The sequence below is a fragment of the Acipenser ruthenus genome, chromosome 12, assembly GCF_902713425.1.
Source record: "Acipenser ruthenus chromosome 12, fAciRut3.2 maternal haplotype, whole genome shotgun sequence".
NCBI lineage: Eukaryota > Metazoa > Chordata > Actinopteri > Acipenseriformes > Acipenseridae > Acipenser > Acipenser ruthenus.
In genome coordinates, this window is record NC_081200.1 from 37,228,253 (window position 1) to 37,255,628 (window position 27,376).

Here is a 27,376-nt window from a genome sequence, read left to right on the forward strand (position 1 = left end):
TAAGCACTGGTTACACAGTAAAGTCACGAAAGCATTTATTTCACAAGGCTGGATAGCATCTTCAAGTCGGGTTTGGAGTTGAAACTTGATTTTTTCATTTACTTGATCACTTTGATCACTTGATTTGTGCTTTTTAAAATAGACTAACGTTATAAGACATTGTTTGCCACAGTGGCAAAGTCTTGCAGGCCTGCAGAACTTAAAAATGCTCAAATGAAATGCGAATAGTGCATGATATATAGTGCTTAAATAACTAGAACACACACACACACACCTCCAGACTCTTCAGAAGGCCCGAAGGCTAATTGTGTTTAATTCACAGCCAAACCCAGCAGCAGCCCACAATCACATTCTCATTATTCTTGCACTAAATCACTCCTATTTTTTTTTTTAAAAGGACATTTTCTCATAATAGGTGATGCAACACGGCTCCTTGACTTTGTAAGCATTATCGTCTCAGTGGCTTTCGCACCACTGTCCTCGTCACTGGTGCTGCAGCAACAAAGACAAAGGATTTATCAAAAACCAAATATGTGCAGAATACAGTGCAGCACAATACTCCCATTGTTACAGACAACATATTTGTGCAGTGCTGTGTTATCATCAGAATCATGTTTTATTAGTTTACAAATTGGATTAAAATAATGCTTCATACCTGTATGGCTACTTTTCTGAAAATTCCTATGAAAGAGAATTTCTCTTAGATTTTAATGTGGATGCTCTTTTCTTCTGAAAACAAATATAAATATTTCGATGTACAAACAAATCCATATGGTCACTTTTACCACCTTTACGAGAAGTAACATTTTCAGATTTTACTTATTTACTTGAGTACTATAAAAACATTTATAATCACTGCACTGCCACATTCTTTACAAAGAGTACTTGAGATTTATAGCAGGGGAAAAGATGATGCATGTTGATAATGTTTCATATTGAAAATCTATCTCTGGCAATGGCAGGTTTTAACCTATTCTCTTTAACACACTTACTACAGCTGGAGGTCTGCTTATAGTCATCAGCATTTAAGTATTCAATATGGACACATTATAACTTCTCATACTGACGACCAAACAACCTCAATTGAAAGCGCTGCTGAAGTCAAACTTTAATACAATTTGCTTATGGTATAAAATATTAAAATGAGCAATACAAAATTGTGCATCTGTCAGACAATGCTTGATTTTGCTATTTTTGCTTGACGGCAGTAGTATTTACTACAACTGGAAACACTACATCTACCTATAGTACCTGGTGATCAGTGATCTGCTTCAGCCCAGGCAAACCTGCTGATCTGTGAAACGAGGCTGGCTCAGTCATCTCATTGTTGATAAACCTTAACATGCCACTCAAAGTGTCCAGGTCAGGCTTATCACTATCAGACACATCAGAGTCTATCAGAGTCTCATCAGCCACCGTGTAAGTCAGAGGATTAAAAGAGGATTCATCCTGAATGCATGTGCCATCATTTTCAATGCTGCCCTGCATTCCTTTGTTAGATTTGATGAGTGGCATCATTGAGTCTTCAAGGCTGTCTGCTATACTCCTTGGAAGGTCCAGGGAATCAGTGTCTGAACAATGAGGATTGGTATCAGAAGCACTTCTGGATTGATGGAGGTCCCTGAAGCTTGACTGGGTTTGCATTAGCGATTCATTGACATGTGCATTACACTGCCCCACAAAAGACAGCATTGAAAGACTGGAAGTGTTCTGCAGTCCCACTGTTCTTTCATAACTGGAGATTTTGGCTTGTAATCTTGCTACTTCTGATTCCTGGAATATAAAATAAATAAATAAATAAATAAATAAATAAATAATCATTCAAGCAGTTGAGTGTAAACTAGAAAAGGAATATTTCACTAAGTAACGTATTTCTGAAAGTAGTTTGCAAAGAGTTTTGAGATTGTCTTGTGATGTTGCTGGGCTGATCATTTTTTGTTTGAATTTTTTTGGACCGATTTCAGAAAAGCAATTATATGTTACAGTAAATGAATGACTGTATAGTCCTTGATTTCTAATGGGGTACATACAAGTAAAACAGTCTTAAGTGATATGTGCTTGTTACTAAACCCAATAAAAAACAGTTTATTTTAAAAAGTAAGAGCGTTTAAAAAGTAATGCGAAACATCTAGTAGTGGCAAGCTACCTCTTGCACTATAATATAAATGTTTACATCACTGCAAACCCACTTTAATAACCAGAGCTTCATTCGCAGCCTGGATCACCCCGTCTCGGATGTGCAGTTCTGCCTGTAGATTAAGAATGTTTCTCTCAGCCTCTTCCAGCTCCCTCTTAATCTCATGCAGCCGCTCATTCAGGTTATCCTGAGTGCTTTTGAGACTGCTGGAGAGTGTGCCAGTGGACATCAGCAACTTGGCTTGGCTTTCCTGCAGTCCTAAGAGCTGAAAGAACAGAATTCACCCTGTAGTTTGTCTATCTGAACTCACCTACCTCTGAGCATTAATTACATTGTTTGTAATATAGCAAATGAACAACAAAAACAGTTCCAAACACTCTTTATCTGCTGTACTTTCAGACCATGCTGTTAAATAAAATGATGCATATTTTCCTGGGCAAATACTTTTTTAATGAATAAGTTTGTTGCATGCTAATTGCACTGCCTTCTGCAAAACTTTTAAAATGGAAAACCATAATCCAACTACTGTAGCAGCACTGGAAGAAAGGAACAAACTGCAGCTTTCTTTCTGTTCTTGATTTCATTCAGATGCACTATTTGTTTGCACTGCTCATGGAATGAGTGCTCCAGGGGCTCAGAATGCTGTCTGCAGTGGTCAGTTTCAGTGTCGCCTGTTGGGTTCTCCAGAGATTCATGAGTAAATATAAAAACACAGTCATACCAGAAACTGAGTTTGTAATTTAAAAAATAAATAAATTAAATTAAATTAAATTAAACCACGATATTGGTAAATTGTAGGTTTTCATGTTCTGAAGTGGTTGGTTGAAGGCACCACAGTTTGTAAATGGTATCTTTTTTTGCAACTAGAGGCTAATAAGGGGAAACAGACATCTCTTTAGGTCACACCAGTTGACAATAATTTGTCAGCTAGCTCAGTTCCCATGGCAAGGGGAATTCACATACGAGTTTTGCCTCATACTAGCAGTTTTACCTCCTGCCTGTGGGCCTCTCGTAATTGCTCCATCTCTTCCTGCAGTGCCTTCAGCTTCGCCTGCATTTGTACTTCTACCTGTCTGGACCGGGCCTGTGCGGCTCCCAGCTCTTCTGCTAATCGTATTGTATTGGCCTCCTACAGCAATGAAATGAAAAAAGTCATAGGAAATGCCCAATTACAGCAGCAGAGATCTCAGGCAATAAATGTGAAGGGCTGCTTTGTAGAGCTATTTAAAATACATGTATAAAATATTGAAAGGTGTTACTATAGGTTGGGGGTCGATTACATTTAATATATTTATTATTAAATATATACCTACCTAAAAACCAAGAACAACTATCTTTTAAAAGGGGAACTAGTTCTATTTTGTTAATCACACCACCTGACTAGATTGAAATTGATGATACACAAATAAACAGGTAGATACATGTATGAAGGCATCATCTTAGTTGGATCCAGACAACATAAAGTGTCGGCTACCTTCTCCTGGGAGAGCTGGATGGTCTCATCGAGCTCTTGGGCAAGCCGTTCCCCTTGCCTGCCAGCCTCCTGCAGCTCCAGGTGGGTGTGCTGCAGCTGCTCCTGGGCCAGCCTGACCTGCTTCCCCAGCTCCAGAGCTTCCTACAAGGCAGAGCAGCAAACACAGCGTGCACCAGGTGTTCATTTCCTGCTGTGGAACCCTGCCGCAAGACACCTGCATTCACCTTTTAGCTACCCTGCTGACCACATTCAATCAACTGGGAGAAATTATTTAGGTAAACTGGAATTCCAGGCAATAAACAGAGTAAAGCATACTTCATGCTGTTATGGGTAGTAAGTGGTGATTTCAGAACTGTAGCAATGACGCTTTCATAAATGTATGGGTATGCTGCATAAACATAACAGAGAAAAAAAAAGAAACACATTTGAAATGGTACGTGTTTTTCCTCCCAGAGATGGGCCTTGATAAGTTCTTGTTTCTCATCGAACAGACCAGCCTGTATTCACAGTTAGCAGCAGCAAGTTAGGCAACACAATCAAGTGGAGTGCAACACTAGCAAAAATACTTTAGTATTGGTAACATTCAAAATTATGAGATCAAACAGACTTTCCACCCATCAGAAACTCAAAATAAGGCAATTTCAGGCTATGAAGAGGTGTTAGGACTGTGGATTGCTCTTCTGTGACGAGGGAAATTCAACAAATGGTCATATACCGTAGTCTTCATTAGCCCAGCTGATCAGAGGATAGAACTCTGCTTGTGAAGGAATGTGTTGTAACAACTGGAGGAGTGTTCCTTTTTTGTTAAATATCGTTCAAACTGATGGAGGTGACATGCATCCCCCAGGGCATTTACTTACTAAAATTTCACAGCAATGGGATTGACGATAAATGTAAGGGTAAGAAAGCATGGCGAGGGGGGGGTAAAGGAATTGCACGCGAGTAGTTCTCACTGCACATTTAGAGAAACCACACACACCTCCAAACACACAGTGAGCCTGGAGAAACCACACACACACCTCCAACACACAGTGAGCCTGGAGAAAACACACACACACCTCCAAACACACAGTGAGCCTGGAGAAAACACACACACACACACACCTCCAACACACAGTGAGCCTGGACAAAACACACAAACCAGCAACACACATTGAGCCTGGAGAATACACACACACACCTCCAAACACACAGTGAGCCTGGAGAAAACACACACACACCTCCAACACACAGTGAGCCTGGAGAAAACACACACACACACACACACCTCCAACACACAGTGAGCCTGGACAAAACACACAAACCAGCAACACACATTGAGCCTGGAGAATACACACACACACACACATGGTGCAAGTTCAGCTCTCTTCAGCACCTCGCTTTACTACACATAAAAACAAAAACACCACGAAGACTAAATTATAAACTCCACTATTCCCTGTCCCACTATTTCCTACCTTTTCAAACCTGTGTTTCTCCTGGAGTTGCTCCTTTGTGAACTCTAGCCTCTCCTCTAAGCTCTCAATCTGTACAGAGAGGACAGTAGCAGGTTAGGAAGGAGGGTCTGTCGAGGATTTCATTTATGAGATCAAACAGACCGATTTACACAATGTTAGTTAACTATCAGTGTATCATTGCAGACTTTTGTCTCCAAGAGATATATTTTCATGGTGTATTTTCATGGTGCACTTCTCACAACTGTCTGCGTTTAAACAGCTGAACAACAATGAAACTGATTTTAGTATCGATGTATGAGCAATTTAAGTGGACAAAATGTTATGTATCCAAATCTTATACATGGTACCGTGACATATTTTTTACATTTTCACTTTTTTTTCACTGTAAATAAATTCATATATTTAATCTGTGATAGAATGGGGCCTGTGAGTTTTATGTAACTTCATGTTAACCAGAAAAAAAAAACACCTTTTTAAAATTTCTACTGGCTACTGGTGGAGTTTAAGTTTCCTGTAATTATTTATTTGGCAACACTGGCTTCTTAGCAAGTGAAAAAGCAAAGCAAAAAATTTTAAAAAATATAAACACTTTATAGTTTCTGTTGGTAGGTTACAAACGGAACATCTTCCAGGGTTAAAAATATATATATAAAAGATGGGGTGGGAGGCAGATACAGGCTAGAGAATCAGGCACTCATAGAGAGATTCAAACATGGAAGCCAAATGAATGGATCTGGGAAAACGATATAAAAAGCTGGACGTGTCTTTACATAGTAACTGGAGATTCTGTCAAAAAACTGAATGTGAAATGTGAAAGGCATTCTTACCAGTCTATGGCCCTCTTTAACCTCAGCTTCTAATCCAATGATTTTCTGCTCCATTTCGTTTTTGTGTGCACGGACTGTCACGTCCAGCTTTGTAATCTGAAATGTGAACGTGTTTATAAATGACAGGATTGAAGTACAGTTAGTATAGAAGCATTAGCTTCCTGTCCACACACATGTACAACAGCATCAGATGTACATGTGAAGAAGAAGGTGCTCCAGACAACAGTGAACAGGTTGAGAAGCTGCTTTACCTGGTCAGCTCTCTGTTTGAGTTCCCACTGCCTCTCCTTCAGCGCCTGATCCATGTCTAGAAGCTCGTTGTTTCTGTCTTCCAACTCACCCTTACACTCTCTGCAGTGAAAAAAAAAACAAAAAAACAAGAACTACGAAATCACAATCAACAGCTTCTTTCCACTTTGACCCCTTTCACATACACCTTCACAAACAGGTTGACCTTGAACTCAATGGAAAGCCACACACAAAGCATGTGTCAAAGCACAGACAGAAGTTTACAAGATCAAAACAAGACAAAGTAAAAATATATCACTTGTAAATTTCCCCAAATTCGAATGCTAATTCTAATCACACGCAAATAAGCAAGACACACAGAAAAGTCTGATCTTAAAGTGTAAAAAACAGCACCTATTATGGGACTTAGCGTGAGTCAGCCCTTTCTGTTTTATTTATTTTTTAATTTTTACATACAACTATGGCCAAAAGTTTTGCATCACTTAGAATTTTAGGCTTACATAATTAAAAAAAAAATATTATATATATATACACACACACACACACACACACACACACATAATATATAAGGAACTCAAAGGAACTAAAATGAGATCGCAAAAGTCTACCGGAAGCCATAATAGTAGTACAGTATATGAAAAGCAGTATGTTAACATAACATTATTCAGCAGGTTTCATTCGACTTTATGAAGCAAAATGTGTTAATTCTATAGGGTGATGCTAAACTTTTGGCCACAGCTGTAGATTAAATGTTATTGGTTTTAAAAAAAAATCCACTGTGCATGGTCTGTATTACTGTACAGAAAAGGAAGGGGTGGGAGTTGAAGCACTGAAACTCATTTGGGAGTTTCTGTAACTCAGGTGTGCACAGATTTAGAGGTTACTCCCTGTATGGCCCCAGGTGAGGGAAGGGAAACAAACATCATAACCTTGCTTCACAAATCTGCTGATCATGAGGATTATTCAAGTTTTGACACTGATCCAACTGGCTAAACCAAACCAGTTTTTTGACTTTCTGCAGCATTGTTTATCTTCTACACTGAAGGGCATACTGTAATGGGAACGACAACATTAATTGAACGGTTTAACATGATATATATACTGTATATATCTATCTATCTATCTATCTATCTATCTATCTATCTATCTATCTATCTATCTATCTATCTATCTATCTATCTATATATATATATATATATATATATATATATATATATATATAGCCATCATTCAAACAATCACAATTTAAAACTATGTGGTGGTTTAGTGTTCATTTGTATTGGACAGCATTAGTAATGGAACATGACAGAGGATCATTGTATACATGTGTACCAGATGCAGAGACAATCGCTCAAAAGTGTACTGTGTATATATCAAATTAGCTCAATGACCGTCATATTATGGCAGCGATCAAGGCCACCAAAACATTTAGCATACAGTGTTTATATAACTCTGCAAATATGAAGTCACTACCTCTACTGGTCTCTGAGATATACAGCTTTGATAGTGTGGTGGCACAGCTTTGTCAAATTACAAAAGGGTTAATTTATTTTTTATACTACCCAGGATCAAACTGGAGAATCGTGGAGAATGAAGCCAGTATCTGAAAGCTAAGTTTGTGTCATCAGGAAAACAATATGCAGCCATTCTAGGTAAAAGGCGAATGGTGCAGTTATATTTTCTGCAACATTGAAAATGGCGTCTGGTATCTAACGGTTTAATAGAAATCAGTAGTTTCAGAAGTGGAGGCACTGCTAACTGCAGAACGCCAGGTCCCTTTAGAAAAATGATGTGTGTATGACCTCGACGATGAAGGCTTATTCCTCGTATTTGGCCAACTACTCATACTTTGACAGATTGCTTGTTAGAATAAATACATATGCCAGAGATCAGTCAAAAAATCTCCCTTTCTCACAATCCAAAGAAGAAAACATGGTGTGGAAGTAACGTTCCTTCAGGATGAAACTAAAAACATGGCAATCACTGGCATGAGCACGACACAAATAGCTTGCTTAAAAACTGGGATCTTAAAAACAGTACTTATCTGAAGAGACGGTCAGACGTATTTTTCAAAATGCTCAAATTCTTTTGCAAAGCATGATTTGATAAAAGTTAAGGCAGTTGAGCTTGTAAACATGTCTTAAAACAGGAAGTACACAGTACTGGGTTATTTGTGTAATGGCTTTTACAAGCCAGATGAAATGGCCATTTCACGGATACTGGTTATATCTGGGTAGTTAAACTTCCAATTATTTCAATTTTAGAGCTGCTAAAAGAAATGTGTTTGTCCTTATTTTATCATTTTACATGTTCTATCTCTTAAATCTTTTCAAAATCTAGGTTACGACCTTGTTAATTTGAATTTTTCTTTTAAGGATGTGCTTTGAAGCTGTACAAAAAAAATCACACTCTATCCACCCCACTCTCGCATGCTTTCTGAAGAAAGCGGACTTCTGTTATATCTTGTGCTATCTAGGTTCTGCATTTAAGATATGACTGTATTGTACATTCCAAGGTATATTTATAGTATGTATCAACTGAACAATTCATAAATACTAATTTGATTTGAACTGGAATTTGGAAATGCTGTATATTTTATAATGCATATGAAAGATTTAACCCACAAACCAGTAGTATATTCAGTGGCCTGTCCAGAGCAAGGCAACAACAATAAAAGGCTACCAATCAGCTAACAGTTCTGCATCTTGCTCACACAGCTTAAACAGGACACACTAGGTCAAACAGACAATTCCAGTTTAATGGGAGAAAATCCATTTTTGGCTGGAGTTGTCCGAGAGATCCAATGGGCCCTACATTCCACAGTGCTTAATACAAAATTACTTGTTTAATGATGTGAAATATCATTTTCTTTTCTTATACCCTTCCACATTTTCTTTGAACACTTAAATTGCGTTCACTTTCACAATGCATGTCCCTTTAACTTAAAATGAAAGGGCATCTTCAACACCACAAGGGAAAGTAAAAAAATCCAATATGTTTGCTTGTGAAATGTACTTCCATTTGAAGGCATTACAATCTACCTTTTTTTGGTACAGCAATACCCAGAGTGGTTTATTACTGGGCCTAGCTTTTCAAGGTTTATTTGTGTTTGTTTTGTTTAATTTTTTTGACTTTAGAGCTGTGTGTCTGTATTTTTTAGTGGGTATGTTGGTACATTTTAATATCAGTTTAACTGTACTGTAGTACTACAGGTAGGGTTGGAACAATAATCGATTATCGTGATATTATCGATAATGTTTTTGCATCGATAATTGTATTGCGTTGAAAAATAATTATCGATAATCATTTTATCGTCCGTTACCCACTATGATATGCTTGTGTGTAACAGTAACTCTGCATTGAAGCAGTAAGACAGGACTTAACTGTGCGTGAGGCGTAACACATGATCTGTGCTCACTGCGTAGTGGGAAGTTGTAACATGTGACGTAAGATTCACCAAGTAAAGGCAAACGTTTGAGCTAATGGCGATGGCAACTGCAGAAACTACCAAACCTTCCGAAAAGATTTTAGAAAAAAGAAACAGCATCAGTCCTGTGTGGCAGTTTTTTGGAGTGACAGAAAGTGATCCGCAAGGTAATAAGCCCGTCTGTAGGCAGTGTGGAAAAGCTGATATTTTTGAGTCGCAATTTATAATTTTTTTTTTTTTTTTAAAACACTATTTTTAATAAGTAGCCTATATTTCAAAAGTTGAAAAGCTACCAAACAAACATTTGGTTATATTATTTGTGCTTTTTAGTAACCAACCATTGTTTCATAACTTTTATTAAAGATGCTGGTCTTTTTGAAAATTGTCTAGTTTTATTTCTTCTAAACTCGTAGAGGCAGTTGTCATATTGCTTAAGTATATATAGCTTTAAATTTGATAAATTCCAAGACATTTTACATATGTTATTTTTTCAGCCGATAATCATGATTATCGTGATAATTTACAGCCGATAATTGATAACTGAAAATGTCATTATCGTCCAACCCTAACTACAGGCAGGTAAAATTCTGTTTAAAATTGTGCCCTTTTCTAGAAGAAAAACAAAACAAATAACACCATAAAGAGATAAAAACAAAATAAAATAAACTCTTGCCCGACATATAAAACACACAATACACAACATTTCAGATAAAATGTTATTAAGAGGTTTTTCAAAACACAAAACATTCAACTGTACTGGTAACAGAAAAAAAGACAAAAACTAATTAAAACATTTAAAATAAATTATATATCTATATAAAGTTAGAATTTTCTTTTGTATACAGAGTTTACTTAGAAGTACAACCTTTCTTTTAAAGAGACAAAAGCAGGTTACAGAACCAGTGCTCATAAAATACAGGTCTGAATCAGTTTCCAGTGAGGGCAGTGTGATTTACAGGTGAAGCAGCTGGAGGCAGGGTCAGGTCCACAGTGGTGAGGTGCAGAGAGGAGAGCAGGAGATGCAATGAAGAAGACAGTCAGGTCACAAGTCCTGATGTTGTGTGTGCAGTTGTTCAGTGCTGGGGGTCCTGAACGGGGCTCAGACTCACCTCAGCTCTGTGGCGAGCTTCTCAATGGCTGCTTCCTTCTCCCCGGTGGAGAGCTGCGTCTTCTGCAGCACGTCGCTCAGCTCCTGGAGCTGCCCCATGGTGTCCACCAGCTCCCCCCGCACCTTCATCAGCTGGGCCTCCAGCAGAAGGGTCCTCTGCAGGGAGTTGCGCCGGTCAGCCTCACTGCGATGAAGCTTCTCCTCCAGGTCTATCACTGAGCGGTGAACAAAGGTTCTTCAAAATACAGTATCTGCATCAATGTGTGACATTACAACATGCAAGCCATAGGACCCCGAGGTCTGAAGAGGGGTTCAGGTTTCTACTAAAGCAGAAAGGTTGCTTGAGTGCAGTATCTGTGCCTGTGTGTTTATCTGTTAGTTTTGTACCTCAGATTCAAAAAGGACACGCAAAAAGGTGCCTGTTTTGTAAGTGCAAGCAGATGGTTGAAGCTGCTTTCTTTTGCTACAGTTCCCAAGGCTAGCACAGAACTGGCTTCCCTTTTCTTCCTCATAAATTATAAAATAACCACTAAAGTAACACATAGTTTTATTTTTTTTTAAATGAAGGAGATTACAGTCTGTATCTAGAGAAAAAAAATGCAAACCTACTAGCTACAATGCTGTTAACTTCAAGCTATTTTCCTTTTTACTACTGATATGTATTTTTACTTATTATTCTAGAAAAATAAATACTTCAACCACTATGGTAATGGGTAAAATAAATAAATAAATAAATAAATAGAAATCTAATTCAAATTATGTTTCTGCAAATCCTTCAATCCCAAAACGAAGCCTAATAAACAGTATAAATTACACACACCACTGGCTAAAATGAAATGTTCCTGTAGCAAGATTGCTAACAGGCAACATTACAGTACCGAGGCTGGTAATAGGTAACGTTATTGTACCAAGATCAGACTTCTTGTCCAGCTGTCCCTGTGTTTCATGCAGGGTACACTCAAGCAGGTCGAGCTGGCTGGCCTTGGTGTTGCTGTCTCTTCTCAGCCTCAGGAGCTCCTTCTCCACCTCCATCAGCTTGTTCCTGCAGTCATCCATCTCCATCTTCATCTGTCTGAACAGCAAAACAGGGACACACAAGCAGGTTAGACACCACCACGGCACGGACACTGCCAGGGATGAAGGGGAGCAGCTCTTTATATAGACAGCATGAAACACCCTCCACAAAACCAGACTTTATGAAGCGTAGGAGTCATGAGACTGGAGATAGCCTAAAGCAACGTGACATTCCTAATCCTGGCCTCAGAAAATACTGGGAAATGTACACAAAAATCGTATTCATGACAGAGTATAGCTGACCAGTCTCGACAGTAATTTAGTTTTACTTGATAAATAATGCATGTGGTTTGGCTTGATGGTTATCTACAAAGAAAAACATAACCAAAGCCAATATTGTTTTGCACGCCATAAAAAGTTCAATGCACAGCAGTTTTATATTAATACAAAATAAAATTGTTAATTCAATGGATATATATTATATATATACAGTATATATATATATATATATATATATATATATATATATATACACATAGACACACACACACACAGTGTATATATATATATGTATATATATATATATATATATATATATATATATATATATATATATATATATACACACATACACACACACACACACACACAGTGTGTGTATATCTCAATCATCATCATCATCTTTAGCCTTTTTTCAATCTGCTGGATGAAGGCCTCCCCAAGATTCTTCCACAAAAGCCTGTCTCCTGCGTCCCTCCTCCACATTGTTCCGGCGTGTTTCCTAATTTCATCTTGCCATCTTCCTGGAGGTCTTCTTCATGGTCGCTTTATATCGCTTGGGATCCAGTCTAGTATCTCCTAGATCCAGCAATGGTCTGTTCTTGCTACATGTCCGTCCCACTGCCATTTCAGTTTTTTCGCTCTTATAATAACATTGTACACTTTTGTTTGTGTTTATTCCTTCCTTTTCCTGTCTCTTCTTGTTATTCCCAGCATGCATCTTTCCATACTCTGTTAAGTCGTTTGTAATTTTTGAGTCATTTTTGCATTGAGGGTCCAGGTCTCGCATCCATAAATTAGCACTGGTAGCACAAATTGGTCGAAGATTTTCTTCTTGAGGCATTTAAGAACCATGCTTAAATCTTCCAAAGGCACTCCAGACCATTTTTACTCTTCTGTTGATTTTGCACATTTGGTTCTCCGTTGCCGAAACTAACTGTTCTAAGTATACGTAGTTATTGACTTCTTCAAGCTTGATCCCATTGGCTTCAATTGCCTGTGGAGTGGTATATTTATTGAACATGACTTGAGTCTTCTTCAGATTAATTTTCAAACCCGCTTTGATGCTAGCCTCATGTAGTTCTTGTATTCTTGTTTGTAATTCTTCTGAGCACGTTGTAAATATAAGGATGTCGTCAGCAAATCGTAGGCGATTCAAGTAGGCTCCACTGATCTTCAGCCCCTTATTTACCCAATCCAGTGTTTTGAAAATGTCTTCTAGATTGGCCGTGAAGAGCTTTGGGGAAATTGTATCCTTGACGAACTCCTTTTTTAATCTTGATTTTGTCGCTGTTTTTATGGAGTCTTACTGTGGATGTTGCATTCTTCAATATGGTGCAAGTCTCTGTACGTTTTCTCAGTTCCTTGTCTTTTGAGAGAGTTTAATACAGATCTTGTGTAAACAGAGTCAAAGGCCTTTTCATAGTCGATGAATACCAATGAAAGTGGTAGTTCGTACTCGTTGCTGGTTTGAATCACTTGCCATACAACTTGAAGATGATCCATTGTGCTAAATCCACTCCTGAATCCTGCTTGCTCATTTGATTGTGCCGAGTTAAATTTATCTTAAAGTCTGTTAGTGAGTATCTTGGTAACAATGTTGTAGATTATAGGAAGTAATAGGTGTGTAGTTCTTGGGGTCTTCTTTGTCTCCTTTCTTATGTAAAAGTATCACCGATGCTTTGTTCCAGTCATTTGGCACTTTCTTTTGCTTAATACAATCTGTAAAAATATGCAACGGTATTTTTGTCACTTCTTTGAATATCATTTTACCCCTGTGGTAGTTTAGAGACTATGCTAGATTGTTCTGCATTATAATACAAATGCCAAACAATTGAAGGAGCCAATTGTTTGTACAAGGACTTGATCTATGTTATCAGACCATTTGTATTTTAAAGAAATGCTTACTGCTTGATAGGATTTTTTTTACTTGTTATGGTGTGTTCAGAAACAAATGTCTATATCAAGTTTAATCAAATTCAGGCAAATTGTTCACATACAACCTTCATAAGAGGATCTATAAAATCCAGAAATTGTGTAAAGCAGGTGAGATAGATCCTAAAAAAATCTCAAGAATGACCATAGATAACTTTAATCAGAATAAGATGAACGGCTCTCAACAAATATAACGTGTCCATTTTCATTATCTTGAGTTTGTTTCTGTCAAAAACCTCTGCCATTGAATCTCCATAACCAGTTAATTATAATTGGATTACTGGTTCTCTGAATATGTGCAAACAAGCTCCTCCAAAAATAGCCTAGTTGTGGGGGATATGAATAACCCACAGGGGATAATGACTGTGGAAAATGTAATTATGTCAAAGCAATGAACTATTTATAAAACAGGGTGCTTTGTTATTTATTTACTGTGGTATTCAGTAAAAGAAGGATCCCTGAACATATTTATAAAGCACAGTGTAGTACTGCATTCGTCAAGCTTCAATCACAAGGCATGTAAACAAGACACTTTACATCAGCATGAACTGAAAGTCATGAGCCTTGTCATGTTTTAAAAATACGTTTCGTTTAGATTTAGGATTCCGTACCAAAATCTTCAAGTGCCACTATCAACCTCAAACTAAACTCTGACATGTTGCTTGTGTAACAATACCTCAACGCTTTGTAAAAACACTGCCACAGTAGGGTTGTTTTTTCTTGCACAAAAAAACATCCTAATGCACATAATCTTTAACATATAGAAGCCAAAAGGCCTCATGGTCATAATATAGCATCCATATTAAGGTCACAGGTCTATGTGATAAGCACTGTAACATTTTGATACAAAAATCTTAAATTCCTTGTAAAAGCACATCAAAAATAAATCGTTCTCGCATGTGGAAACCTGTCATATGAAAATCTTTACGGTTCCATTTTATAATTAGATTAAAAGTAGATTCTGTATTAAACAGTAAGCTATAAAGACAAATATGTATCCCTTTTTTTTTTCTTTAAGGATTTTGCAGTCATAAGCTTTTTAACACCAAACACTAAAAGCTTATTTTAGTGCTCAGCCAGCCATGATAGAGGGCTCATAATCTTATTGGAATCTCTCTCTGTAATGGCATTTAGCACCCTAATATAATCCAGTATAAAAAAAAAAACAAAAAAAAACATTGTAACAATGCCCAATGGAGAGGACGTTACTGGTCAGAGAATTGTCAGGAATGCCCACTGCCTTGAACAATGTTCAGGTCATTTTCTCCATTGTGCCCACAGGCTGATTTTAATGAAACACTCCTACTTCATAGCAGAAGAAAGTCAGACCACCTGCCTTTCTTTATCTTCAGATTCCTGATAGACTTTCCGAAGCTTCTCTTCTGTGTTCCCCAGCTCTTCCTTCGCAGCCTGCTTCTGCTTCTGAAGTTCCTGCTCTAATTTGGAGACCTGTCATGAAATAAAAATCAGAATACGAGCATTGTAAAATAGCATGGGAGCGATGTAAGACTCGTACCTTCTCTTGTATTACAACCCCCACTGTTATATTGGGATTGGGTCAGCTAGATGCAGAGGAAAATGAAAATGTCCAGCCAAAGCAGAAGTATAATGTAAAAAACAACTGCTAGAGCCCCTTTTATATCAAGCATTTCCCACACATGGTGATCTGCACATAACGAGGGCTCTAATTTTGTATTTACAGCTAAGGCTGGTATGTAAGTTAAGCACATTTCCTTATACTTACCAAATCTCTGCCTAAATGGATATAAAAAGACAAAAAAATAAATAAAAAAAATAACTTGCAGCTGTTTTATTCTGAAGAATGTCTTGCATGTTGGTTGTTTTTTTTTTTAACTCAATTACAAAGAAGGATTGTGACTTTAGAGGAATTTAGGACTGTCAGAGCACAATATCCTCAAAGAAATGGGGTTTTAACAAAGTACCCCAGGACAGCACCCAGATTCCCTGCTGGAGCAGCTCCAGAATATCCAGGAGCAAGGTTACCACGTGCACATCTGGCAGGAACTACTTTTTTCTGATTATATCTCAAACAAGGGATGTAATTCAAGGAGTTATTGGTAACATCATCTTTATATGCCTTATCTCAATAAGCAGAGTATACACTTAACAGCCAGCAAATGTGTTATTTGAATTTATGTCTAGGTTTGGCCACACTAAACAGAGTACTGTACAAAGGCTAGTTTTATAGGCATGCCATGTGTTCCATGACATTTTCCTGCAGACATGGAAAACCATTCCACTCCAATTACAGACTGCCCACACCCCTGGCAGGTATTTACCAGAGGGTTCGCAAGATAGCTCATAGCTGATAAACATTTCACCTAATTCAACTGGAAACTCTGAAAGCACAGTAAACAGACCCACAGCAGTCGACTCCATCCAATTCAGGTTTCTAACTGAAAGCTGGTCCATTCCAAAGGATTTTTTAAATTTCTTTAAACTGATTTCAGATAGATGGGATTGTTCTTATGAAGCCTAGATAACTCAAAAGTTTGACATTCATCCAGTGAAATTTGCAACATTCTTGTGAAAGTAAATTCAAATTGTTGTTATAAAATCAGCAGCTAGAACTGTGTCCAATATTTTCCACACTAGGCAAACTGCAGGCAAATTACTCCTGAGTAGATCTTTGGAATGGGCAATGTGCCCCTTTCGAGGCCTTATACTAACCTTGACAAGGGCTTGTTACTAGATGTGTAACTAGTTTTATTACCAAAAATGTTGAAAAGGCCACTTTTAAGTATTAAGCAATCTGGCAAGCTGGTGTAAGCAGCTCCATACGGCTCACTTGTTGACTCCCGTGGGTACCTGTCTCTCGAGCTCCGTCTGGCTGTCCTCCAGCTCTCCGATCCGGCCGCTCCCCTGCAGTAACATCTGCTGCTGCTGCTGGAGGGTCTGCTGCAGGAGCACGTTCTGTTCGCTGGTCTCCTGCAGGGTCAGCATGCTGCACTTCATCTCTTTCTGCAGGAGATGGACCTGAAGAACACGCACATACTCAAACAACAAGCAAGCATTCCATGGGCCACTGGCTGGCACTTTGAACAGCAAATGGATTCAAATGCATACTTCTGTTGCTTCGATTTCTCAAGCCTTTCAACTAAAAGTACACTCACATGCCTACAGAAAAAAGTTAGGAGTCCACAACAGTAGTGATTGCAACAGAAAGCTGGTTAGAGACAACCATTGAAAGCATTTTTATTCTAATATTTTTTAATTAAAATTAATGATGAAAAATGAAAAAATAAATCTGCAAAATTTTAGGTAGCATTTTGTTTCTTTTTTTTGCATACACTTGTGCTTGAACGTTCATGTCTGTTTGGGGGTCATTCGTTCAAAGTTCATGATGGTTTCACACATCCATTTCCGATTTTTTTAGTTCTAGGCTTGTGTCACACAAGTTGGTTAACAGAAATCTATCACGTTATGCAAGTCCTGAACTAAACACAGTCTTGCGAGTGCTAAACCCTACATCTAGTACAGAATGTGTTAACAAGAAGCTGGTTCACCTCTTCAGACTTTTTCTGTAGCTGCATCTCAAAATGCTCCTTGTGGTCTTCCACTTCCCGCAGGTAGAACTTTAATTCATCTTTGCAAGTTGACAGTGCTGCCTCAAGGTACCTAATCTATAAAGATTCAGAAAGATAAAACACTGTGGTCAGTTTTTAAAAGAAAAGAAGCTTGATTCTTGTACATACAACACATTTCTCTTGTAATGAACTGTACTGGCATGTCTAAAACAGTGTGAACAATATGTAGCCCTTTAGGTGTACTTTTTAAATGAGACACACCTTCTCTGCTGCTTGTTCAGCTTGGTCCTGGAAATCCCGGAATGCTTCGTCATTCCTTTTAGTTTTTATTTCCAGCTCCTGTGAACACACAGCAAATTCTTACCAATACATAAATCAAAACAGCCATGTTACCATCCACTGCACCCAGCATTTTCCAACACACTGTTTCAAAGTTATTAAACACAAGATTTAATAACTTTTAAAGTAAAAAAGTAGTGAGAAGCAACTAAAAACTTGTAACTGCTCCTATTTTAATCTGTGCACTTATAGTCCATTGGCTGTCAAATTGTTCACTAAATATTTTGCAATTGCTGAAATGGTAAATGTTTGATCCTGAAATACAAAAGAATTTTGGAGAAAGTGCAGCGCTCCACAAAATGTTATTAATTTACTACCAAATGCAAAGCAACTGTGTGCGACACACTCCACCCCCGAAAAAGAGGACCAGTTCAATTGTGGCAGGTCCTGGCAGCCAGACCCTTGTCAGCCAAGCCCAGTCCAGCACAGCTCACCTGTTGGGTCTGTGCCAGCGCTGATTCCAGGGACTCTACTCTTCGGTGCTTGGCCTTGCTGTCCTGCTGCAGAACGGACAGAATTCTGGCCTGCTCTTTCAGTTTCAGCTGCTTCTGCTCAACATCACTCTGGAGCTAGTGAGAACACCCCATGCAAACAAATGATACACTTAGTGAAGAATGTCCCTGTCTTTGGAGAACAAAAACCAAGCAGAAGCGTAAACGTATTATATTTATTTATATTTACAGGATCACAAGCAGCACTACTAAGGTATTCATGAGAGGGTAAACTATATGATCACTAATGGATTTTATAAGCATATAAACCATTTACATGCCAATCCTGTGAATCAGTATTTTTAATATAACAATAATTATTAGTGATGTGTATTATTAGTGTCACTGATTTAAAAAAAAAAAAAAAAGCTTACCATTTCAATCTTGCCCTCCAGTTCTTTGCACTGTTCAATGTGAAGTTTTTGCGCATTTTCACCTGCCAACAGAATATCCTTCTGTTCTTTTTTTAAAATCCTTTTCAAGCTTTGAATTTGGTTGTTGCTTTCCTATCAAAATAGAAAAGAAATAAGAGAATTTGTTTGTGATGTATTATATAGTCCAAATAATGGCCATAATTAGGTACACAAATGTTAAATAAAATCTTATGGCTGTTTTTCACAGTAGCAGCATAACACACATTACGACATATAGGCAAAGTTTGCAACTGCAGTTTGGAGTTTGGCAACTGGAAATTTTTACTTAGCAAACAGTGGCACCAGGTGGCTAGATGACGAGATTGATAAGACTTAGAAGGTTAAAAATAACTACAAGGCTAAATTTCTTCCTTCAATCTGAAATTCAAGATTTAAACTATTTAACTTTTTTATTTTTTATTTGTGCAACTGAGCTTTGTAACATATTATTAAAGCAGATCATGGTTTAAACAGAGTGGCATTTGTTACAATCAAGACTGTGACAGAGAGCGAATGAATCTGAGTCAACAATCTCCTCCCGACCTGTGAGGGCATGGTATAACAGGAACAGTGTGCCCCGGACTGGATGGTTTGACAGTTCATTCCAGGGTTAGTCGGAAATCGGCCATCCAAAAAGGGGGCGAAGCCACAATACTAGAAGTCAGCGCCTTACTGCGGTAGGCGATGTGTCAGTCATGGATTGGAGGAGACGTGATTGCACTCACTACCAAAGGCGGCGTGACAGAAGGTATATCAGGGTGTGTGGCCGAGTGATCTGTTCCTCTGTTATGGTTACGGAATGACTGTGAGGAGTGAAACGAAACCGTGAATGTTAAGTGTTGTAATGTCTGTCTCATTAACTGCTGTTATTTGGCATTGTAGATGGCTAAATATCCAGGAGCTGTCGCTATTCAGCCAGCATCAAACCCGGACTGCACTGCACCACATAGCATTATTGCACGTATTCACAACACCACTTGCACCAGGAGCACTCACTGTTGGACTGGTGATTGTGTAGGTGTTTTAAAGTGTGTGTGTATTATTACTATACACATTGTTGTGTACAATCACTGTTATTATTTAAAAGCTTTAATAAAGCTTTGTTATTGAACTGTTGTTGGACTGTTGTTTCTAAGCACTGCATCACCTCTACACCTGTGCACTACAAACCACTTTACCACAAGACACATTAAAGTAATCGGTTTATAACTGACGAAGTGTAGATGTCTCTTTCTCTTTTCTTTAAAACAAATCTAGCTTATTTCTAACTGACGGCTGATAGACATTGAATTTTAAACCGTGTTGACAAGTTACCATCAGCTCCAGCTCCAGATCAGAAGTTCTCGATACTGCAGTGGAGTATGCATTGGACTTCTCTGCTAGTTGCTTCTCCATTGCTGAAAGCTGAGAATTTCTCTTCTTCATCTGCATTTTACAAAAGTGTTAAATACACCATCACAGCAGTAAATACAAATTTAGAGCTACAGCATCAGGGTCATAAAAAGTAGGTCGCTGTGACCATGTGACACATGTGCATGTCCTTTCACATCTTCAGCAAAACAAAAAAAAAAAAAAAAAAAGAAAGAAACTTCTCTTTGCTACAGAAATGTACAAAGGGATACGTGAATTCTACAGGAAGAGCATTGATATTGTAGAACAACACACTGGCAGAAAACTACAATCTAGTATCCAAAGAACTTTTCTCACCACAGTTTGTCTAGCTAATCACAGGAATGGTTCAGACGGCTATATGCTATTGAGACCTTATCTGAATCTCTACTGGCTGCATTGAGTTGGGCCAAGCTGCTAAAACAGAAACGCACATAATATAAAAAGCACAGCAAGCTCTCGTCACTCTACACCGACCTCTTGCTCCAGTTTGTTTGCCTCGGCTGCCTTGTCCAGCAGCTCGTTCTGAATCTCCTGAAACTGACTGGTACGCTGATCCATACGGGTCTGCAGGGAGCAGATCTCAGCTTCTGCCTCCACCAGCTGGGACTGCAGCTTCCTGATCTGACTCTCCTGTCTCCTCTTCTCCTCCTCAAGACCAAGGATCAAGGGCTGCAGCTGCTGGTACTTTTTCTCTGCTTAAAAAATAAGAAGCTGTAATAGGTTTTGTGTGTTGATACAGCTGAAGGATGAATAGTCAATGATGCATGAATTGATACGGTTATATAGATGCAGCAAAATATAGATGGATTTTAGCATCATTTATAATTCAGGATGCTGGTCGGACATCGACTGTGTTGCTTTTACTTTGCAGAGTTTGTATCTTTGTTTCCTTACTCTATGTAGGTGATTTTTTTGCACATTTGTATTGTTGTTATTTTTCTATAGTGACTGGCACCATATATACTGCTCTAATTTGAAAGTCCAAATGGGCTATAAGACTTAGAAACCAAGTCACTAAACCAAAAGTGTTTGCCTGCACAATCCACACTAATTTGCCTTAGGAAATGAGTTCAACAGGCATTTATGACACTGCCAACCTAAAGAAGAGCAAATGTGGTTGCATTTTCAGGACTGTTGTGTAAAAGATATACATAAAATATAAAATTATTATTATTATTATTATTATTTATTTCTTAGCAGACGCCCTTGTCCAGGGCGACTGACAATTGTTACAAGATATCACATTATACAGATATCACATTATTTATTTTTACATACAATTACCTATTTATATAGTTGGGTTTTTACTGGAGCAATGTAGGTAAAGTACCTTGCTCAAGGGTACAACAGCAGTGTCCCCCACTGGGGATTGAACCCACAACCCTCTGGTCAAGAGTCCAGAGCCCTAACCACTACTCCACACTGCTGCCCTGTCAGTTCAAAATCAGCTGTAAAAGACACACAGACAATATAACACAGGCAGACAGTCAGACAGAGACACACACCATGCCTTCTGAAATGAGTGATATGCTCACCTGGCTTCATACTCGACAGCTCTGTCTGAGTGCTGCTTGCGCTTCCCTGGTTCGTCTGAGAGAGGTGCTGAGCTGCCTTTCTGAAGGTGGACTCTGCCTGAAGCTTCTGAATCTCTGCTTCCTTCACAGAGAGCTGCAGCCTGGTTAGAAAAAAGGGAACAGCTCATATCATAAAGCAGGAGTTCCAACAGTCTTTTTTTTTGTTTGTTTTTTAATCGATTCTAAATTATTACTAGTAGCTGATGATATGGGAAACAAAAAGCTATGTTAACTATTTAAAACACTGAATAAAATGCCCAAACCAGTTATCTTTAACAGAGTTGTTTGTTTTGTTGTTTGGTGCTTTTTAAAAGCCTCTAAGGAGAGGACAGTGCCATAATGATAATTAAATCCTGGAATATGTTTAATTTCAGCAAAATATCCTGTATAAATATCTTTCAATGTCACAGTACAATACAGTTCACATCATCTGTTACTATACCTGAGGTCCTGAACCAGTGCTTTTGTTTGTTCACTGCTGTTGCCCAGACTTGAAGACAGTGAGTGGTTTGAACTGCTGGGTTTAGTATTTATTGTTCCAACTTCCACCTTTAAAAACAAAAAAAGCATTGTAAGGCGATCACATTCAAACATTATAAAACATTTCAAACATATGAAATCAAAATACAGTAAAGGTTTTTCAAATCAACATTTTTAAATGAGCCTGGTTGGAAAATGTCTGCTAAAGGCCATTTCTTTATGGTTGCACAGTAAACTAGTGCCATCCACATTGAGGCCAGCAGCAAAGTAATCATAAGGAAAGACTGTATGACACAGTATTCTTCCAGATGTACAAGTCATATCCTTTAAAAAAACAAATAAAACAAAAAACATAATTGTAACAAATCAATTTGTCACATAATTATACAGAAGTACTGAATACTGTACGTAATGACTAAGACTTCACTTAATTCCATGCCTACAGAATGCAAACGATCTGCAGCTTTTGTTTTAAATCAGCAGCTACCTCTCTGTTATTTAACTGTGACAGGATGGACTCCAGGCTGGCCAGCTCAGACTGTGTCTCTTCAATTTCTCTCTGGCACTCAACCAGTCTCTCACTCTGCTGAGTCGTGAGAGTTCTCAGTTCCTGGTTTTCCCTCTTCAAGGAGCCCCTTTCTTCTAGAATCTTATCTTTAGCTGTCAACTCTGATTCTAGTATAGAAATCTTCTGGTTGGATTCATTCAGGGCACATAACAGCTCCGTCTTTTCAGCCTCCATATTACTCAACGTTACTTGATCTTTGCTGGATCCTTCGTTTAGTTTCCTGTGGTAGAATAGTACAAAAAATAAAAATATTGAAGTCCTGCATTTTGTTACAATGTGTACAATGCCACATGACACATGTTTTGTATAGACAGTTCTGTGAGTTTCGCTGTGCTCAGTTTATTTGTAAAACGAACATGGGATTATAAAAAGTAAATATACAAGGACTTGTATATAAAAATGCTAAAATACCTAATGTGGCGTCTCATTCCCTCCATTTCCTGCTCAAGTGCAAAGCATTTCTTCTGAAGCTCTTCTCGTTCACTTTCACACTGCACCAGATTGCTCTTTAGTCTTCCTTCATTTTCACAGAGCTTAAAAAGAATAAATCTAAATTACTGGGTGCTGTAGTCACAGCGTATGTCATTTCCACTCCCAGGCAGAGCAGTGTTAGTAAACTACAAATAGAAGGGAAAAAAACAACCATTGTATTCAAACCTTTCTAGTTTGGAGGCATTCATTAAAACCAGGTTAACTAGAAAGCCTTTATATTCAAATCAAGCTGTGCACCACGGCCTGCTTGCTCTTACCTTCTTCAGTTTTTCTGAAAAGATGTCTTTGTTTTGTTGAAAAGCTACAGTCAGTTTTTCTGCGTTAATCAGGGCTTCATTCCTTTGTTGTTCAGCTCTGAGAAATAAATAAATACATCTGTCTATAGGAGATTGGTGACTTCCTCTAAATATGCTGAATCGCAGTCCACTCATTAATTCAATCATTTAAGAACGACCAATAAATTTCAAAATCAATTTCAAGTAATAAATGTATGTATTGGGCAGCAGTGTGGAGTAGTGGTTAGGGCTCTGGACTCTTGATCGGAGGATCGTGGGTTCAATCCCAGGTTGGGGACACTGCTGCTGTACCCTTAAGCAAGGTAATTTACCTAGATTGCTCCAGTAAAAACCCAACTGTATAAATGGGTAATTGTATGTAAAATAATAATGTGATATCTGTATAATGTGAAACAATGTGTATAATGTGATATCTTGTACAATTGTAAGTCGCCCTGGATAAGGGCGTCTGCTAAGAAATAATAATAATAATAATAATAATAATAATAATTGAGCTATGGCTTGAATAATCAAAACTCAAGTCTTTGTTTACCCTAACTCTATAAATGGTAGCTGGACAGATGATGCAAAAAATAACTCTAACAAAACTAAAAAACATACCTTTTCCCCAGTCTAGACTTCTCAGAGAATTCAGTTTTTGCTCTCCTCAGTTCCTCCTTCATCTTCTCCATTGCTCTCTCCATGGTCTTCACAGTCTGATGACTCTCTTCCAGCTTCTCTTCTGCATCTCTGGTAAGAAAACAGAAAAAAAAAAAAGAATGGTTTTTAAAACCGTAAAATTCTCAATGGATCCACAAGGCAAGGGCAACCGTATGGCAAGCTTCCCCAAACAGAACCACCTTCCATGGGCAAAGGGGAGATCAGCCTTCATGCCCATCCCACTATTGCATACTGCCAGGCCACTGATGGAAGGAGTAGTAGTCATGCATTCCCTAATCCCCCAAAATGACAAAGAACAGGTGTTACATTGAACTTTTTAATAAATGTGCAGCAGGGGATGCTTGCCTTAGTGCATTCTCTTGAGCTTCAACTTCAGCCTCCAGGCCAATGATCTGATCTTCCAACTCTGGCACACTGACAACTTTCGATGTAAGGGTTGATTCCAGGATCCGAATCTGTAAAATGTAAATGAAAAGGTCAATTTAACTGTTGCCTTTGCTACGCTCCCACCACCCATGGACACGACGCTTAGGTACGGTACTTATTAGTGTTACAAACAAATGCTTCACAGATCATTGTGGAGCACATTGGAATATTTTCCAAGATATTTAATAACTGTGTTTTAAGCCAACTGAAGAAAGTCTCTGGCTTCAGGATATGAGCTACAACAAGCTTTTCCTAACTGCAGGGAAAGTGAAAAGCGAGGACTTGAAAGTTTAACACCCAAAATGGAAAATTGGCTTCAAATATAAAAATGACTGTTCCTTGCCAAAAGATACCCACCTTTGATTTAGAATCTGTCAGTTCAAACTGTACGGACTCCAGGTCAGTAAGTAGCTGATGATTCTCTGAGATCAGAGAGTTATTCTCCTCCTGGATTACACTAAGCTTCTTCCGCAGTTTCTCATTTTCCAGCTCTATCATCCTGGAGGATGAGGAGAGACCTGAAAAGGACTAAAATCAAAGTAGCGTGAGACGATCTCGATGGACCTGCCTAGCTACTGCTGCATGCCATGTAAGCATGTCTTTTATGATTAACTTAAGGTCTGTGATAGGGGGAGGAATGGGCATCCTCATTTAATCACAGGACAATGCACATGGGCTGGTTCCCTGTACAACAGTAGTATTTATTTGCTTAAAAAGGTATCCAATCACATATACATCTAAGTCTAAGATTTACCATTCACCAAGATTATCAATTGTAAAATATTTACCAAGGTCATGCAATTGTGGCAATGCACCTGGCAATTGGTTCTTACTCTAGAACTGGTGTTGGCTCCAGCACTGTTCGAAGGCCTCTTGTGTTCAGCCATTCTGCGGCTCCTTGTGATGTGTTGGCTGCTTGATAAAGGTTCTGCTTCATCAGGCCAGTCCAGGTCTTCCAGCGTTAATCCAACAGGAAAACTACATTGGGAACTGTAGTCTGAGTGGTCGCTTGAGTTGTCCCTGATTTTAAAAAGTAATGACAGCTTAATGTGGGAAGCAATATTTTTCTTTTTTTTTTTCTCGTTATTGAAGAACTACATAGTGTCTGTTGCACATTCGGGACCAATTGTTTTACAGGCTCTGAAAGAGATTTTAAGGTTTGTTTATTCTCTATACTGCGAAAGTAGAAATATTCCCTACCAAAATAACATCTATGTGCTATTGTTTATTGGTGATAAATAGTGTACATGACTTTAAAATGCCTACACAAAAATAAAATAAAATAAATAAATACAACGACAGAGAACTTACTTAAGTTCTTCTCCTAAGTTCTGCAAGCTCTGTTCTGTGCACTTCAATCGTTTCCTTATAGCCACCACATTTGCTGTCAGGTTTTCTTCCCTGTTTTGGAACATTTATAACGCACTCTGCCAAGCAGTCATGCCCTGTAATTTTATGAAACAAAATTACAATTAGGCAATTAAAAGTTACAGAAAAATAAAACATCATGCAAAATTAGTGGCGGTTGCAATAAACCAGGGAGTGAAATCAGATTATATATTTAAATGTACAGTTCTGTCGTAGATCAACACCTGGGTTCGACAGAACCGATACGTTTTCTTTCGTGTTCTGTCTTATTAAAATTGCCATACCAGACAACGAAAGCAAGTCATATATTATTGACATATTTGATTTTCCTAGAGCTAACAGATACATAATCATTCTCACCTTCTAGTGCACACACTGTAGGATTATTATTATTATTATTATTCGGCGAGTTAAAATTACCAGTCTCGGTTTATTAATGTTAAACTATTAAGGCAGTATAATGTCTTTCACTCTGACATTACTGTATAGAGAGGTTTGTTCTTGACGAGTTGAACATTTGATACTGGTAGATTAGATTAACTATGATAAAAATCACTAGCTTTCAAGACCTTGAAAGTCTCTTCTTCGGGCGCAAGCGGACATTTAAAGAAATGTGAGTTTTTGGTTACTTTTGCATGCAAGAATTGTCTGAAACTGCAATGATAATATATAAACAAATAGATGCAGGTAGATCACCTACCTGTAACACTAACAATAGTAATGTATCCGAACTTCCAAAATTAAAAGGCATCACACATATACCATAAAACAAAACCAGTACATAAATATATTAAATTCAGTACAACTTTGCCGGTTACTTGTTTTTCAAATTATGAACATCGGTTCCGAAATACCATTTAAAGACGTAAATTAATGTTAATTTACAAATCCGTTTCTCCTGCCAGTTGCGTTGACACACTGGAAAAGAACATTGGCGAGCGCCGCGTTTTATGATTGGATAAAAGGGAACGGTCGAAAACATCTGTAGTTAAGATGATTGGTTTGTGTAGACACCGGAACTAGGACACCCGCGAATGAAGGCGCGTCTTGATACCATAGATACCAGGCATACGGTTAGAGTACAGCAAAAGAAAACAATTAAACACTGGGGGTAGCATTGATATAACGTACAACAGAAAGTCTTTGTTTGCAACTCCTTGCTCGGTGTGCCTGATGTATGTAACGATAACGTACACATACATACAAATTATAGTTTTAAAGGTCGACATACATCGTGCGAAATAGAATGACCGTAGTTACGAATTACTATGTCATGCATAGAGAACATTGGAAAGCACCTTTTCCCAGGAAAAGTTATTCAAATTCAACTATCATAACGTATATTTACAGAAGTTTTTCTCATTTGTATCAAATCCTACTTGCCTTCCATTTTTAATGAATTTAAAAACATGGTTAGCACTC

The 27,376-nt window shown here is 38.1% G+C and overlaps 1 protein-coding gene across 5 annotated transcripts; it reads right to left on the reverse strand.

Moving 5' to 3' along the window:
- On the reverse strand, positions 1–26,905 carry ccdc18 (coiled-coil domain containing 18). Of its 5 annotated transcripts, none has more exons than XM_059035029.1 (30): positions 26,809–26,905; positions 25,898–26,031; positions 25,420–25,606; positions 24,944–25,114; positions 24,506–24,615; positions 24,101–24,229; positions 23,462–23,558; positions 23,124–23,245; positions 22,632–22,932; positions 22,107–22,213; positions 21,626–21,765; positions 20,565–20,785; positions 20,013–20,123; positions 18,660–18,791; positions 18,229–18,363; positions 17,717–17,794; positions 17,435–17,551; positions 16,737–16,904; positions 15,240–15,356; positions 11,588–11,747; positions 10,681–10,894; positions 6,147–6,246; positions 5,896–5,991; positions 5,069–5,137; positions 3,612–3,752; positions 3,129–3,266; positions 2,190–2,402; positions 1,252–1,773; positions 656–729; positions 1–492 (listed from the first exon to the last, which is right to left on the reverse strand). In XM_059035029.1, the coding sequence occupies exons 2-29, from the start codon at positions 25,999–26,001 to the stop codon at positions 682–684; spliced, it is 4,248 nt and encodes a 1,415-aa protein (XP_058891012.1). In that variant the 5' UTR covers positions 26,002–26,031; positions 26,809–26,905; the 3' UTR covers positions 1–492; positions 656–681. The 5 variants fall into 5 exon arrangements, with proteins under 5 accessions (XP_058891012.1, XP_058891013.1, XP_058891010.1 ...); XM_059035030.1 differs by having other exon boundaries at positions 20,565–20,782; positions 26,655–26,900; XM_059035027.1 differs by having other exon boundaries at positions 26,655–26,900.
- Between the last annotated feature and the right edge of the window lie 471 nt (positions 26,906–27,376).